This window comes from Choristoneura fumiferana, chromosome 13 (assembly GCF_025370935.1).
Source record: "Choristoneura fumiferana chromosome 13, NRCan_CFum_1, whole genome shotgun sequence".
Taxonomy (NCBI): Eukaryota; Metazoa; Arthropoda; class Insecta; order Lepidoptera; family Tortricidae; genus Choristoneura; species Choristoneura fumiferana.
The window spans coordinates 17,601,041-17,618,596 of NC_133484.1; the positions used below are offsets into that span (position 1 = coordinate 17,601,041).

A 17,556-nucleotide genomic window follows, 5' to 3' on the forward strand; every position below is an offset into this window, starting at 1 on the left:
ATTAATGTTGGCTATGACTTCATCATCTGACCAATCAGAAGGGACACCCTTATAACGCCTAAACGTGTAACGTTAAACGTGGGTATAAAGGCTTTGTACTTTTCATTTGTTAAAATTTTGTTGGATAAGAACATATTAGCATCGTTGAAATTTGCAAATTCCATACTAATCCTGTTCCTACCTATGCGTTTCAAGGTACCATTAACAATACCATTAATATTGTATCGTTTCAAAAAACGACCAAATGTAACTGGGTGGAGAATAGTGGCATCATTTGCATTTGATGTTTCTTTTTGGACATGGATTATGTATGGTGATAAATCAGTCTTTACGTATAGAGAGCGACCAACCGGCATACGAGTAGTAGTATCGGTAGTATTATTACTGATGTTTAGATCATGATTGTAATCATTTAGTACACTGTGTTGGGGAGTCTGATAATTTACTTTCACATCTTTTTCAGTTATTAAACATTGACAATCATTTTGTGCATCTTTAATACCCCCTTTCCTTTTTCTTTTATGACACAGATTGCATTTCACTCTAAGTCGTTTTCGTTTAAGTAAATTTTGTTCAGATGTGGAGCAGTCTGTGTCCATAGACGACTCCAATGCGTCAACTAATACATCAATAGATGATTGAAGAGGAAATTCTGTCCCTCCTCCAGGGTCGGGCGGATCGCCCATATTTACAAGTTAATAAAAAATTACTTACCAAAGTATATACACTGTAACTATTTACAACTATACATATAATACAAATTAATTGAGGTAAATATATACACTTTAATCTACTTAACAACAATCCTTAGCTGATTATAATTATAATTTCAAATTTCACAAAAAAACGCGTCCTCTTCTCACGAAGTTTCCCGCCCTTTTTTTCTTGGTTGAGGTTTGAGTTTGATTGCGTTGCGTTGTCATAACAAACACGTCAAAGTCAGCTGTAATGTAACCTTTCGAAATCAAGGCCTACAATATGCGGTGAATGTAGAAATGAATCCAGTTATCGCGATAAATCTACACTATCGGCCGCGGCGGACATCGGTTCCGCGAGTCTACTAGATAACGTGGTACGAGCGACACTTTTATTACAAAAGTTGTGTTAGAAAATATCTGAACATCATGTCTTCGGTTGTCGAAGATATTTGTGAACTATTGGATAGCTACAATGGAAGAGATAAGGTAAGGAACGCGGAAGCTGGCCTTGATATTTGCGACAAGCCTCACTCAGTCAATAACCTGATCAATTAGGTACAATATTTCGAAATGTCGCTGTTTAAAATATTCTTAATAAGGTAGTAGCAAGATTTAATTATTAACTTAACATTTATTTAATATTAGAAGATTACGAATAAAGTAAGAAAAGTACATTATTTTGTTTACAATAATACAATATATATAACTCTTGTGTAAAGACCATTAAACAGTTTTTTTTTTAAATTCCCACAGGATAGAAAGCTTTATTTAATAATCACCATCTTTTATTTAATTTAAGTAATTGCATGAAATTGAACAAATCCATTTCCCAGTATTATTTAAAACTAATATACCTCACAATAATAGCTACATAGGTAGATCTTAGTAGAAAGAAACAGACAAATACTCTTAATTCTCAAAAAGTCTACAAAATTATGATTATTAATTTGACCCTTGTTTTTTTTATTAAATACTAGCTGTTGCCCGAGGCTTCGCCCCCTGATGTTGTTTTTTTTTAATTTTCTAAATCTTCTTTTATAAGAACCTCCTGACAATAGCAAACACAACAAAAAAAGAATTAGCAAAATCGGTCCAGCCATTCACGCGTGATGCCATGACCAAGGGAAATAGGGATTCATTTTTATATATTAAGATTTTTGATTCACTCTTACTAGTGATTAGCAGATATTAGTATAAAAAATATGATGTTTTCAAATCTTGGGTATTTAAATACTATATTAGTTACTATAATATATTTTAGTATATTTCATTTAAAAAGTACATTATGTTTATCTGTGGCCAAGTACCCATGCTTCACTCACTTTAGGACTACGGCAATTTGTGTCAAGTGTCCCATGATATTTATTTATCATTATTATTTATTTCACATTCTAACAGCTTGCCTTTTATATTTTCACCATATATCTGTTTTTCAGTATTGTTTACAATGTGGTTATTGTAAACAGTCACTGCATTGTATTATAAAAAAAAAATTGTATTATAATGTATCTGATCTATGACTACAAATGTATATATGGCTACTATGGCTACAAAATATAATGATTTATATTTCAGGTGGTCCGTTTAGCTTGCTACACATTGAAGTTATATGGCTGCGTAAAAAATGAGAAGTCATGGCAGACAGCTGGCTCCCGACTGTCTGGTGCCCGACTGATACTGAGGCTATTTGATGACATACCTATGCTGCGACACACATATTACTATGGTCTGGGGAGGCATGTAAGTTTAATGAGTTTTTGCAAGTGTCTCATCTTTTTTTTTTTTTTGAATAATTTAAATTTTACAGCGCATTGGTTTTACTGAAATGCTGTAATTTTTTAGTGACAAATAAAAAAATAAATCCCCTCTTCCCGTGATGGCAAAATGTCTAAATAAAAACCTGTATTTTTTTACAATCATTTCCAGTCCTTGCCAAATTTAATAATTTTTCTCAATTCTTCATTTTGATTTACAATGCACTATCAGTGATTGAATTGACTTGAAATTTGGTGCGAAATTTGCCCTCAGACAATATCATTATCTTGGCCAAAATTGTCACACTGGCTTCCTCTCAGAATGAGAGTTAATACCATAGTTCCCACGCAAGCCTTGTGCAAATTGAGAACTTCGCACACACTAATGAATTACTTTGCTGGTGTGTGGAAGTTTTCTCATGGTGTTTTCCATTCCGTAGAGCCCCGGCTCGAAACCACAACCCTCAGCTTGAGACCCAAGGCTTCCAATGCTATTATATTAAAGTCATTTCAAGATGTGGACCCCTTTGTCACATCAAGAATTAAATTCAAATTTTCAATTGTGAAAAGTATTTCCTGGTAACATACAAACGCACACACACACACACACACTACACATAAGTTTCACACTTAATTTACTTTAGCGACACATTTTATATATAAAATAAATTTTCGTTATTTCCTATTAACAATTTTTTTTTCTTATTGTTGTAGGTATTATTAAGGGAGTTCTGTTATTAGCCTTAAGATTCATTCTGTAACCTAGAATAAAAATAATTGTAACACTGTTGAACACCTCAATAAATAAATAAATAAATAAAATAAATAAATAGTAAGCAAAAGAGGTTGTACCTATTAATAATTGAACATTTTAACTGAATCTTGTCTACAAAATAATGATGCTGATGATGAGATGAGCTGAGCTGAGGATGGCTAAAAAGCTAATGGGGTCTCCTGATGGTAACTGACACCTGCTACACCTGAGAATTGCAGATGAATCACTAACCTAGATGCCTAGGATACAATATGTCTTGTGCCAGTAATTTCACTAACTATCTTACGCTCTCTGCTGCTTTGCGGCATTCTTTAGCGAGTACGATGGTTCTAGCAATCTAAACCAGTGTTTTTCAACCTGTGGGTCGCGACCCCCGGGGGCCGCGAAGCTCCTATAAGTTGCTGCGAAAACTACTTCAATAAAAAAAATAAGTTTAAAAATATTTATTAAGAAAATGTTAACTAATACTATACTATATTTGGCACTAAATAAAGTACCTACATGAAAATAAAACAACGAGTAGGGGGGTCGCGAAATATTTCTTCATACTAAAGGGGTCGTGTCACGAAAAAGGTTGAAAAACACTGATCTAAACTAATTCTAATTTAAAATAAAGTCCTACTACCCACACTTGATCGTCGGATACAAGACCCCTTTACAGATGTACCTAGTAAATAATGTTGTTATCGTATTGTGTCGGAAAAAATCGTATTTATCTTGATTTCTCAACTAGCTTACTGAAGTTTATTCAAGCTAATGAGGGCTATCGCGCATGAATTCGCCGCTAGAGGCGCTAGTGTAGCGTGAGGTCTCCGAAATGTCAAATCTCATAGTTTTTGGGTGAGCTACGCGGGTTTATATATAATTAGAATAATTTTGTGAATATTTTGCATTACCTAAAAAATATTATGGCAATTATGCGTTACGGGGCAATAAACGTCTGTGTTTTGCGACAGTTTTGTCTTTCGGAAACTTTTGTCCTCCCTCTTTTTTTATATATTTTTATGGTACGGTTTTAAGGTGTATTAAATATGATTTTAATCAAAATTTTGTTTTCACGCCCGTAATAGCAGACTTTGAAAGCCACACTTAAAAACCTCACGCAACAGTGGCGCCATCTAGAAAGACAAAAAACGATAGCCCTCATTGAGAAAGCAAGATAAATATACAACTTATCTGACAAAATATGATGGAAATACATTATTCACTAGATCTGTACTGTTATACTTTCATCTATTTAATACTTCATCCTAAATCTCCAGGAATCGTCCAGAATGGCAGCAATGCTAGGAGTCTTAGCCAACATGGTGGACCAAGTGTTCCTCCCCGTGGAGAAGGCCTGCTGGCTACACGAGGTTGGGGTCCTCAAGCTGAATCCCAAGACTGCTGAAATCTTGGATATTGTCAGCACGTCACTGTGGGCAGCCAGTCTCTACATATCCTTGTTGCAGTGAGTATACTGGCATTTTATGAATGCTTATTAAGGTCAAAAAGCAACCTGAGTGCATAGGAAAAAATCGTGTCTAGATTCCTGTCCAGCAGTGGTGTAGGGATTAAAGCACGCAGCACGGATTACTGAGGACCTGGGTTCGATTCCCAGTGCTGGTCTCTTTTTCTGGTTTTTCTGTGCATCCATGTCTCAGTGTGTATTTTCGATATGGTTTCACGGGATACCCGTAAAAGTAACAAATTTGGAGTTGAAATAAAAAATACAAAAATACTACAAAAAACCAATCAGGATTGATAAACTATGTACGATCTGAGAGAGAGAGATCCCTATCTTGCATGCATTCTCACTGTGTGAACAAAATGCGCTACATTATACAACAAAGCACGTCCACAAGTCAAAGCAATGATACTTGTTCTGTTACTGCTGCTGTTACATATATGACCCGCGGGACACTTACACAAAACCCCCGCTGCGGCTAGCGTTTCTCTCTCTTCATTGCGTGTGCTGTCTAGTAAACATTGTGCAGTGAGCGTCTCGACCCCGCAATGTATAAAGAACACGCTCGTCGCTCCGCGGCCCGCCCCACTGCCCGTTATCGTCCAGTCTGCGTACCAGCCCTTGTACTACGAAGTGCGAAATTCGAAATTCGAATCTTGCCGTCCTGCTGACGCTAGTATTATAGTACGAGCATGAGAGGGACGATACGATACGAACTTTGATTTTCGTATTTCGTAGTTAGCCCCCCAGAGACCTTATTGTCTAATGCACTTGGGATTACAACGTTTTTCACCACTTCTTTCTGTCGCACGATGTAGAATGAGGGTAGAAAGAGATAATCAATGTAATCGCGAGTGCACGGGGGTCAGACAATAAGGGGCCCGGTTTCAGATTCGGATCATTGTAGTTCGAAACTGATGAGTAATAAGGCCTAATGTCGCGTATAGTCGTAACCGGGCTGTAAAGAACTTTCCAAGCATAAGAGCTACTTCCTCATTACATTACGTTGTTCCAGAACTATCCGCTCAATCCGCCAGCTATGGTGGAGCCGGGACTGCCTCCAGCATTCCTCAGAAGGCAGCGTAGACGCTAGACGCAACCTCGACATCAGACTGTCTTTGACTGCCGTCACAGCGGGTAAACTCCTCCTGGACATCACCCACGCTGTGAGCTGCCTTCCCCCCGGCTGGCTGTGGGGGGAGAAGATAGGACCCACTAAAGTGGCGGCCATTGCTACCACGTCCTCGGTAGTGGGGATAGCGATGTACTTCGCGAAGAAGCGGCTTCTAAAGTAGGTTTTAATTTCATTCAGTAAAGGCCTGCTTCACCACGCTTTCATACATTTTATGTGACAGTCACATTTTATACTGTCTGCGTCTCTGTTTATACGGACAAAACAAACAGAGACGCAGCATCACAAATATCTGTGACATACAATTTATCAATGAATGATGAAACAAGCCCTTAGTCTCGGTTGTCGCGAGATTTTTTTGTATGTTTTGATAAATTTGTATAATCGTGGAAAATCCACGATTTGTTGACACACATCCACGAGGTTGACTTTTTAGTGTAAGAGACCACTCATGCAGGACAACAAAAATTCCTACAGATTTGTGATAATATTCGTCGTTTTTCCTCGTTACCTTTTCAGCCGATATTATTAAAAGAGATGATTCTTAGAGTTAACTTAAGACAATACCGGTGTTGGATCGAGTTTGATAATAAAAAATGCTGCAACTGTTACCCATTGTAGTAATAATTGGTCCAAAAAGATTTCACCAGCATTCCACAGTGTATTAGTCTGTAAAATTATGAGGGATTTATATTATTTATATATGACAGTGAGTATAGCTGTCCGTCCGCGTAGACTGCGTTTATCGCTATCCCGCGGGAACTATGCAATTTTCCGGGATAAAAACTATCCTATGGCCTTTCCCGGAACGCAAATTGTGGGTATACCGAATTTCATCTAAATCGGTTCAGCGGTTTAGACGTGAAGAGTTAACAAATAAACAAACAAACAGACTTACAAACTTTCGCGTTTATTATATTAGTGGGATAAAAACAATAAACACAGGTTTGCTTAAATTTCTGGCGACAACTGAGACACCTTCATGGTGATAAGTGTAGAAGGGGGTGTTTTGGGCTGGGGGGGTTGTCATATTTGGGGTAGAGATTATCAGGGTTATGTTTTGTGAATCGAGTCAGGCAAGGGAATTGTAAGATATATTGTAGCATAGTTTTTTATGGTTGAGAACTCAGTTATTCAGCCACTATTGGTTGTACGATATGCTATAGACAAACGTCAGAGACGATTTTAGTTTTTAATTATTTAGTAAGAAGATAGGGAATAAAAAAGGTCAGTAAGTACTTGCGTTCTTATTTACTTTTTTTGTATTTCCACGACAAATTTGCTGTACTTAGATTTTTATACTTTAAAAAACTGCAAAGACAGTTTTTTTAATGATGTATGTAAATGTAAATATTTAACAACTTGTTAAAAATGTATTTGATATTTTGTTATACAACTAATGCTTAATTAGTCAGTTTTAAAATTTAAGTAAAATTTGTTAAAATGTACGATTTAGTACCTGATAAGATAAAACTATAAAATTGCAATAAAAGTAAACAAAAAGAGCATGTTTTTTTATTTACAAATCTTTTCAATAAGTAATTGAAAGCCTCGTGCCGCCCAAAAATGTGCAATTGCCCCGTGAGGCCCAACGTCCTAATCTTAGGACTACAATTGTCGTAAACACGACCTGCATTACAACCTTGTCCCAGTAAGCCGTCATTGTTTTCTACATGGAAGCCGCTGGGACGTTTATTGCGAAAAGGTTCTACTACAGGTCGGGCTTAGAGTGTCGGATGTCGCTCATTTCTATAGAAAATCGGCGTCGGGCAAGTGTGAATAGCTTTATATAAAATGTTCTGCCACTGGAACATTTGATTAAAATCCAGACCCGACATCCGACATGTGGGAACCAGCTCTAGCAGGGGTTTAAATAAAACTAATTTTTTTTATAATTATGAAATCTCTAAGAGTCTAGAAAATTTTCGAGACCTACTTAGGAACCATACCTAAAGTCATTAATATTGAATCGAAATGACGTAGAGATTGGGTTTCAAAAAATCATCTATTTCGATCGGGGCCTTCGTAAAATAAACAGATAAGAGATAACAACATTTTTCTAGTAGGAATTTAACAAGACAGACATACGCATCAATAATACTTGACACGAGGTACTTGAGTTATTTTTCGACGTCACAAGAGCTAGCATGATGTAGTACATTTCTTGCTTTAACTTAAGACGGATGCAATAATATTGCTTATCTATTGTTTGGCCGATCTGAATAAGCAACATAAAGGGAGTCTGAGCCTTTTTATCCCTGTTTCATTATTTTATTTGTTTTTGTATTCCGTATTTATATATTTTTCTTTCTATAAATAAATATCTTAGTAGGTACCTTTTACAATTTTAAGTATATACACACATTTAATAAGCAGTTAAGAATCTGTTGCGTCAAAAACTGTTTTATTGTAATGCAAATGAACAGTTGTTTTAATATAACGCATCGGCGTCGAAATTCGTGGCCAAATTATATTTTCATTTTCAGTATAAAATTTGCCTTCTGACTGAAACTGTTCACATGGTCTCACACGTTACACTCACATTTCTTATCTTTTCCTCTAGGTATGTAAGTATTTAAAAATTCCATGTGATCATTCCTAGTGAAAAATTGTATTGGTAAGTTATTTTTTTAATTGCATTTAAATCTGACAATCCCTAATGAAGCACCAATACACACACACACACACACACACACACACACACACTATTAAATCTGTCGTTTAAATCATCATCATCAAAATCATTTTCTTTTAGTACCTAATAAATTTATAGTTTAATTGTGCAATTCCTACCTACCTAGAATTAGTACAATGTTAGTACTGTTCTGACAGTCAAAATTATACCTTATTGAAAAAGCTAGTTACGCGGTATTGCAGTAGCACGACGACAAGTCTACCAGCTATAGTTTAAGGTCGTGTTTTTCTTACTGTCTCTGTATTGTACTTTGTGGTGGAGTGAATAAATACTTTTTTACTTTTACATTTACTTAATTTAACTGAGAACTTTTCAGTTAAATTAAGCGTGTCAGATGCAGATATTTTCGATCATAGTAAAACTTTAACGCATTAATTTATAAGTACAATAATACCTTATTCCCTAACGCACTCGGAATCACGATCATTTTCACCACTTATTTCTGTCACACGGTTAAGGATGAGGGTAGAAAGAGATGTAAAGCGTAAAGCCGAGTTTAGACTTGCAAGAAAAATCGTGCAAGATGCATTACAATGCCGCGCTCGATTCCATTGACCACTACAAGCTCGTTGGCTATACGGCCTCGCAATGTAATGCAACTTGCACCATTTATCTTGCAAGTCTAAACTCGGGTTTAGACAATACGGCCACAGTTTATGCTAGCCTGTGCTATAACATAACAAGCTTTTATTACATCACGATCGCGATAATCCTAATCTGAAAAGAACAGTAGTAATTCGCTAGGAAAGGTCGAAGTAATCTATCTATCTTATCACAGTGATAACGCTTTTCAGGTGATATTTACTTTAGTTATTTACACGTCTCATTGAAAGGAAGATGGAGGTGGTCGACGAACTCTGCGACTTGCTGCAGAACCACGCTAGCCGGGATAAGGTATGTCATGTTATTGATTTAAATTAAAACATTTTTCTGCAATGATTTAGGGGCTGTTTCACCATCCATTGATTAGTGTTAACTGACGGTTAAATGTGATGCCGTCTTTTTTTTTTTTTATTTAACCGTCAGTTAACACTAATCCATGGATGGTGAAACAGCCCCTTAAACTAGGAATGCACAGGCTTATTAGGACCAGGGGCCACTAGGACAGATTATGAGCTAAAGGCGGGATAATTGAAATTATTGTAATTTCGCTAGGATTTCGCTATTTCTGCGAGTACGGTCGCTTTCGGATCGAACTTATCTACAGTGGGCCTCGTTCTGATGTGCATCACTGATTAAATTTTTCCATAAATAAGTTACCTATTCAACATAAGTAAAATAGTTCGAAAACCCGGCAGTTTTTGTGATTTCAAAGCTCAAATTTTAACCGATTGGCTGAACCGATTTTATCGAACATAGTTAAACCACCACATGAATAATGATATCATTTATTTGAATTGAATGGATTACCATTAGGTGTTTAAGATACAGTTTAAAGAACATCCATCCAGCCATTTCTGGCATACAAATGATTCTTAGTTGAAGATATTACCTAAAGTTATACACTCAAAGGTTGACTGGTAGAGATCCCTTTAAGGGATAAGTTCGCTTTTGTACATATATCTATGTCTGTCCATTGTATTTGTTAATGTGAAAGTTACCAATCGGGCTTAACACCTCACTGTGCTCGCATTATGTGCAGAGCACATGTCATGAGAAAACCTCCATGAAGTGACTTCTGCCATATCTGCCGCATCACCCGTAGAGTGCAAGTAAACCGCAATGGCCACCTAGACTCAAGCTAGTTTTAAGACGTATAAAGTTTGTTACTATTTACACACAAAACTATTAACAATGTCTATAATCACAATTAATATTTAATTTACAAACCGAGCAGAGGCCCAATATATGTCCGCCGAGAGAGTTTTTTGTAAAACGTAGTGGTTATATGCTCTTTGGTTTTTTGAAGTCTGGCTGACTGCCGCCTTTTTTACGATCGAAGGCGCGCGGCAAAGGACTTGCGCCAATCAGCCACCGCCAGCAAAAGGATGCAAATAAATAATATTAATAATTAATTTTATTGTATTTGTTACTTATTTCGTACAATAAAGAGTTCACATACATACATTATACATAATAAATAATCCAATTAATATAATTTCACATTTCCATTTTATTAAACTTACTACTTATATCTTAAATTCAAACTTTCACGTAAAAAAAGCTACGATGCGGCCAGCACACTAAATCAATCACCCTTCCCCACCATTTTTATACAAAAACCAAACCCATTTTTTCCCCAGGCAAACAAAAACAAGGATCTCTTGTCTATGGCCCTTCTGGCGTCTCGGCCCAACTCAACTTACACTGCAGACTGCCCCTCGTGTTCCAGGTGGTATCCCTGACGTGCTACGTGCTGAAGCTGTGGGGTGCGTCGGCGCAGAGCAAGCCGCTGGTCGCCGCGAGCGCGCGCATCGCCGGCGCGCGCGCAACGCTGCGGCTGTTCGATGACGCCGCCGCGCTGCGAGCCGCGGTCAAGTACGGCTTGGGGAAACAGGTGCGTTACATGCTCTAAAATATATAAGTAAATATCATGGACTTTTACAGTCTTTCACTTTTTACAGTCAAAGAAAATTAATCACGTAACAGGGTGGATCCTTTGTGCTACTGATATGCATATTGACATTCCATACATCTGCCAAAGAAATCATAGCGAAATTGATTATGACAAGGTCCCACCCTGGTACGCGATTCAGTTTCTTCCAATGTTCCTCAGCCAACTGCAACGTAATGCAGAAAAGATACGTACATACAGAACAAATAAGTAGTCCTGCGTGTGCAGTATTTTTTTTATAGTCGAATGGATGGCACACGAGCAAGTGGGTCTCCTGATGGTAAGAGATCACCACCGCCCACAAACATCTGCAACACCAGGGGTATTGCAGATGCGTTGCCAACCTAGAGGCCTACGAGTAAGATGGGATACCTCAAGTGCCAGTAATTTCACCGGCTGTCTTACTCTCCACGCCGAAACACAACAGTGCAAGCACTGCTGCTTCACGGCAGGATCAGCGAGCAAGATGGTGGTAGCAATCCGGTCGGACCTTGCACAAGGTCCTACCGCCTGTAAACTGCAACTGCAAGTTATGCTGCTGTTATGCTGAGTGGGGACCTGTTTAGCGTCATGTATGTCTTTATTTGTTCTATGTTTATTCCTATGTTTGTTTTTTATGGCGTTAAATAAATATATTTTCTTTCTTTCTTTCAAGTACTCATCATTGCTTTATTTTCAGGAGGGATTACTCTGGGGCACACTGGGCGTGTCGAGCGGCTTGTTCACACTGGGGTACCTCCAGGTGGAGAAGCTGGTCTGGCTGTTAGACACGGGGCTGCTTAAGCTGCCACAGGACTTGGACTACCGAGTGCGGACAGCGCACAAGGCCTTCTGGGTGCTCATGGCTTCGGTTGGGTTTGTCAGGTAAGTTGGCTCTGTGGATCATTATCCCAAGAGGATCTCTTCACATTTTTTCATCAAGAGATCCTCTTGGGAAATCGCTACGAACTGTCGTAGGAGTTCATTTGCAAAGCAAAAACGAGCACACGACCGTTCTAAACTCTAGACAGGAATAAATCAGATTATATCCAGGACACATACTACCCGCTAGCAAAATTCTATTCGTTAGAGACTTACTCGTACCTAAATAGGCACAAGTCACATGTGTAAGGGTGCGCTTTCTGTAAGGCGGAGCGGTGACCAGCAGAATCGAACTACCTTATCACAGTAAATGTCCACTTTCGAGTTCAAGCTGAGCGGACTCCGTGCGCAGTCCATTTAACGCGCAATGGGGATCTGCACAGATGTGCTTACTCTGAAAATGAGTTATAAATTTGTAACTCCAGTCCACTCAGTGACTAACTGAGTGGACTGGAATTACAACAACAACAACAACCTCCGTTTTCGCTCTACTCTCTTTATAATATCTGCAAAAATGTGATTATAAAGATAGATACCGTAAATGCATTTATTATTTGATAAACTTAAAAACGTACTGTTAATGATGATTACTAAGCACTTTCACTTTCAGGTCTTGTCTACCATATTCGGACTCGGAATAACAATCGTATACACCGCTTCTTTCTATCACACGATATTAGACGAGGATGTAAAGCGATGATGAATACGAGCGCAAGGGCCTACGCATTCACAATAGGTACAGCTACAGCAGTACGCTGATAAAAACAAATCATCCATCTTTTATTACAGATCCATCAAAGCCCTTCACATGACCGCTAAAGAGCTGAAATCCTCGGAGCGCCGCAAATGCGCGCCGGCACGCTTCACGCAAGCGTCCCTCATGGTGAGCAAGCTGTTCTTCGACGTGGTGCACTCTGTGAGCTGGCTGCCGGAGGGCTGGCTGTGGGGGGGGCGGCTGTCGGCGCGGCACTCGAGTGCGGTGGCCACGGCGGCCGCGGTGCTGGGGCTGGCTGCGCACTACCACGGGAAGAGGCTCGCGCCGGCTGCGCGGTAGACGGTAGACGCACCATCAAGCCCCCATCACAGGGGCTGTACCACGAAGTGCACAATGAGGGCTATCGTTTTTTGTCTCACTAGATGGCGCACTGTTGCGTGAGGTTTTTAAGTATGGCTTTCAAAGTCTGTTATTACGGGCGTGAAAACAAAGTTTAGATTAAAATCATATTTAATACACCTTAAAACCGTACCATAAAAATATCGAGCATGCCACAGTGTTGCATAGTCCCCGTTTTGTTCGGAAAAAAGGGAGGACAAAGGTTTCCGAAAGACAAAACTGTCTCAAAACACAGACATTCATTGCCCCGGAACGCATATTTGCCATAATTAATTCCAGATATTGCAAAATATTCACAAAATTATTCTATTTATAAATAAACCCGCGTAGGTCACCCAAAAACTATGAGATTTGACATTTCGGAGACCTCACGCTACACTAGCGCCTCTAGTGGCGAATTCATACGCGATAGCCCTCATTCGAAATCAGTATCTTATCGTCCCGCTGACGCTAATATTATTTCATAGGAGAGTGAGGGACGGTACGATGCGAACTTCGATTTTCGAATTTCGTAGCAGCCCCCTGACCCTACCAATAAAAAAAGAGGAAGGAGATGCCCGCTGACTCGTCCTCGCCATGGGCGTACCCAGGGGCAGCAGCTACCCCCCTCCTTGGAAATTTGCAGTTTCCCCTACACACTACCTTATTTATACCTTATGTTTCTCGTGTAGGTGTGACACTACGGTGTGTATGACAAAACAGGGGGATCTGACTAAAACTTACCTCCCCTGGGACAGAATCTAGGTACGCCCTTGGCCCTCGCATTAGCTCTCCACTGGTTGTCTATTCCATGACTATCAGTAGCGTGGCGCTAACATCTAGTTTCTTAGCGGGTTACCTAAATTATTAACGTAGCATAGGTTTGTGACGACAAGCACGGCAACGGTTGTATACACTGCGAGAACCGAATACCCATATGCTTCTCTCACTCTCCGGGTTGTCTAACGAAAATACGCCACTGATGGCTATCTTATAGAATAGAAGATTCTATATCTTTATCTGGCGCGATAAGCGCCAGCTCTAGGATCACTTGAGACCAGAACTAACTTCCCGGACAAATCTCAACACCCTTTTTGTGTCCGTTTTTTGTTTTTCCTATCTTTCATATGTGGTTGTGGAATACGAGTAGCAAGGTATAACGACTAGTACAATAAGAAGGTCTTATAACTAGTTAATTGTTAAATAAATTATCGTTTGATTAAGCGTAGATAATATCGTTAGGCATTAAGTAAATTGTTGACGTGTGATAAAGTAAGATTCTAAAATTACAATCGCATTAGCACCTTTTTAGGCTGTACCAATTTAGAAACACTAATACAAGCAAAATTAATGATAGTTTTATGTTGCGTATTACGAGAAATGCTGATTGTATTTTCAATAAATTCAATTAATTTTGTACCATATTGTAAAGACATCAAGGTCGAATCTTTGTGTACATTTGTAGGCATGGCCTTTTGTCGGAATAAATAATTTCTACTTAGAAATATTCCTCACATTTATTGTATGGTTAAGTATATAGTTAAAATATTAGTTCCATCAACTTTCATAAAAGTAAAATAAAACAAGTAAAATTTGTTATAAAACGTTTATTTCTTTTTTTATAATTTCTGCCACTTTTAGTCTGTGACATGTCATTACCACAGTCACTTCCATTACAATTGGAGATCTAGATACAGAGCGGGCGCTAGAGTAAAGTGGGTGTGCAAAATATAAGCAACGCATGTAAGTAAAGCGGGCCGCTATTAATCGGTACAGCAGGGCGATAAAATCTAAGACATCTAAATAAATGTCCGGCGAAAACGCCGCTCGGCTTTGCTGCACATATAATTACACGGGTCCATATCGACTCATAATTGTCGCAATTCATAATGTAACGTTTGTCACAATATATCGTCACTACTTTTAAAAAACTCGTACCTCAAAATAGATAATTCTTCTGAGTGAACTTTACGATTATTATGTCAAGGTTCAATTTTGTTGACATTATTGATTTTAGATACGAGATTTTTTCAAAGTAGTGACGATAGTTTTTTCATAACTATTTTTTTCTCTGAATCCATTAATTGTTCATATAAAACAAACCTAACCTAACTTATAGTTCTACAAGATAACCATTTAATAATATCTAAAATTAGTGGGACATAATATGGGCTATATAAAAACAATTGACAATAAAAAACGGGTCTACTGATAATTTAACTGACGGGCAAATTAGATTTTTACGACAATAGCCCATTCATTCTAGCGGAAAATAGCTCAAAAATGTATAATATAAATCTTGCAGGCCCAATTTGCTAAGTTATTAATATGTGAGTATACATTGGTTAGATGTGGTCAAATTTTGGACGCCCAACTTACATACAGCGCCTTATCTCTGAATTAATAATATATTTATAAAAAAAGGGATATTTTCTTAATTCTAGAACTTACAAAAACATCAGTCTGTAGCCAATTACATCAAAATAGACTAGCAAAAGCGACTGTAACGCGTTCGACTTAAAGTCAACAATAGAACTAATCAACTAAAGGATAGATACTCAAACACACAACAAGCAATAGACAATTTTCAATATTCTTACAGTAAAATAAAGCTTTACTATGTCATGAATATAATCAAAGTAACTAAAACAAAGGGGTGTTATTTGGTGCATCAGTTAGAAACGCAAAATAATCAAGTAACTACCTACCGCGGTTCAGAGCCGACCACAATTTGAGTTAATGGTAACATGGAAGACTAAACCAACTACGTAACTAACAAATCCATTGATAATTTAATATCGTCACTACTTTTAAAAAAGCTCTTATTTACCTCAAAATCGATAATTTTTGGAGTGAACTTTATGTACATTATTCCAGGGGTCAATTTTATTGACGTATTGATTTGAGATACGTGATTTTTTCCAAACTAGTGAAGATTTAACATTTCATGACTAATTTATTGATCGTACAAAAATAGAACAAGTTTTTTTTTGTATGTAAGACTCCTCGTTTTACTCCTTGTTATTTTTTTTTTACTTTAAAAGGTAAAACGACATACCTACCTACTGACTGATCCAACCATTCTATGAACACTTCAAACTGCCTCTACCATCTTCAATTCTTCCGCAAAGTAATTGTCATGTGCGGGATACAACATAACGGCGAGCATGGGCAGGTGTTTGACGGAGGGGTCGCGGCCCCACGCCTGGGCCGCGGGGTCGGAGCCCAGGACTAGGGAGTACGCCGCCTCGTAGCCGCGGATCAGAGGCTCGGAGTTGGGCGTGATGATGCAGAGAGCCAGGCGGCAGAGGAGGCGTTGTCTGTGAAAAAAAATATGTTTATTGAGGCACAAACGGTATAATATAGCGTTTATTCGTTTGTTAAACAATAAAAATATATTTGTATAAATAAATTAATGCACAGGCAGCATAAATTAAGGCGCAGCGCCATCAGTACGGGCACTGACTCATTGACCGACCTTGGGCTTCATGACAAGAAAATTTGTACGCGCAAAAACTCATTTACCGATCACGGGTTTCATGACAAGCACATCAAGGTCAAGGGTTTTATTTGGGGGGTTGCAACCAAGGTAGCCTGCATGTTACGACACTATTTACGAGCAAGTGTGATGAAAAATATTTTATACTCGAAACAAAAACCGAATTTAAATCATAAAATGAGTAATGACCGCGATAGTCTAAAAGTTTTTGTAATTAATTTAATGTGTATAGACGACCTTAAGAAGTCAGCAATAAAGTCGTGTATACGTATTCTTGTAAGTTTGGTATCGTATCCTATCGATATATTTGTGGTTGACTGTACAGTGGGCAATTTGTAGTAGGTTATTACTGACTTGTGCGTGGGCTCGTCGCTGGTGCGCAGTACGGCGCGCAGTATGGCGGCGCGCGGCGGCTCCGCCCCCTTGGCGAGCTGCGCGCGCGCGGCGCCCCCGCCCTCCGCCAGCGCCATGCGGCACAGCGCGCATATCCATACGGAGACTATGAGCTCGTGATCGCCGCTAGAATTAGGACACACTGCTGATAAAGGATATACACTATCTTAAAATTGTTGGTTAGATAAAAACAATAAATTTATTAATTACATAAAAGAGAAAAACCTAGGCGAACATCCAAACGACAGACTCCAAACACATTCTAGAACAAAATGGCAATTGGCTGTCGCGTCCTCACCCGCGTAGCTCACCCAAAAACAGTGAGATTTGCCATTTCGCAGACCTCTCGCTACACTAGCGCCTCTAGCGGCGAATTCATACGCGATAGCCCTCATCGCGAGACGTTATCGATATTTTTGTAAACTGTCGGCGAACAGTTGAATGTTACTCACAAGTGCAAGTCCTTGGGGCTCCAGTGCGCCGGCGCCGCCAGCGCGAGCGCGTACGCGGCGTGCGGCGCGCGCGCCAGCAGCGGGCCCCGGCGCCCACGCGGCGCCGCGCAGCCGCCCGCCGCCGCCTCCCAGCTGCCGCCTGCAACGACAACTGGACCTGGACCTTTGCATCGACCGAACATTTAGACGATGAAAACTTGTAT

At 39.0% G+C, this 17,556-nt stretch overlaps 3 protein-coding genes across 4 annotated transcripts in view; 2 read left to right on the forward strand and 1 right to left on the reverse strand.

Annotated features, from left to right (window-relative positions):
• The first annotated feature begins 894 nt into the window (after nt 1-894).
• LOC141434190 (peroxisomal membrane protein 11C-like) lies at nt 895-7,311 on the forward strand. Its single transcript, XM_074096548.1, has 4 exons — nt 895-1,184; nt 2,274-2,438; nt 4,490-4,677; nt 5,690-7,311. The coding sequence occupies exons 1-4, from the start codon at nt 1,125-1,127 to the stop codon at nt 5,967-5,969; spliced, it is 693 nt and encodes a 230-aa protein (XP_073952649.1). The 5' UTR covers nt 895-1,124; the 3' UTR covers nt 5,970-7,311.
• A 978-nt stretch (nt 7,312-8,289) lies between these two features.
• On the forward strand, nt 8,290-13,742 carry LOC141434192 (uncharacterized). Of its 2 annotated transcripts, none has more exons than XM_074096550.1 (5): nt 8,290-8,423; nt 9,296-9,395; nt 10,834-10,998; nt 11,735-11,919; nt 12,706-13,742. In XM_074096550.1, the coding sequence occupies exons 2-5, from the start codon at nt 9,339-9,341 to the stop codon at nt 12,968-12,970; spliced, it is 672 nt and encodes a 223-aa protein (XP_073952651.1). In that variant the 5' UTR covers nt 8,290-8,423; nt 9,296-9,338; the 3' UTR covers nt 12,971-13,742. The 2 variants fall into 2 exon arrangements, with proteins under 2 accessions (XP_073952651.1, XP_073952653.1); XM_074096552.1 differs by having other exon boundaries at nt 8,302-8,369.
• A 1,362-nt stretch (nt 13,743-15,104) lies between these two features.
• Nucleotides 15,105-17,556, reverse strand: part of LOC141434528 (uncharacterized) — a gene marked incomplete in the record, with an annotated part of 44,126 nt that continues 41,674 nt past the window's right edge. The window contains 3 exon segments of the mRNA XM_074096951.1: nt 15,105-16,329; nt 16,863-17,027; nt 17,354-17,437. Coding sequence (XP_073953052.1) covers nt 16,104-16,329; nt 16,863-17,027; nt 17,354-17,437 — 475 coding nt within the window.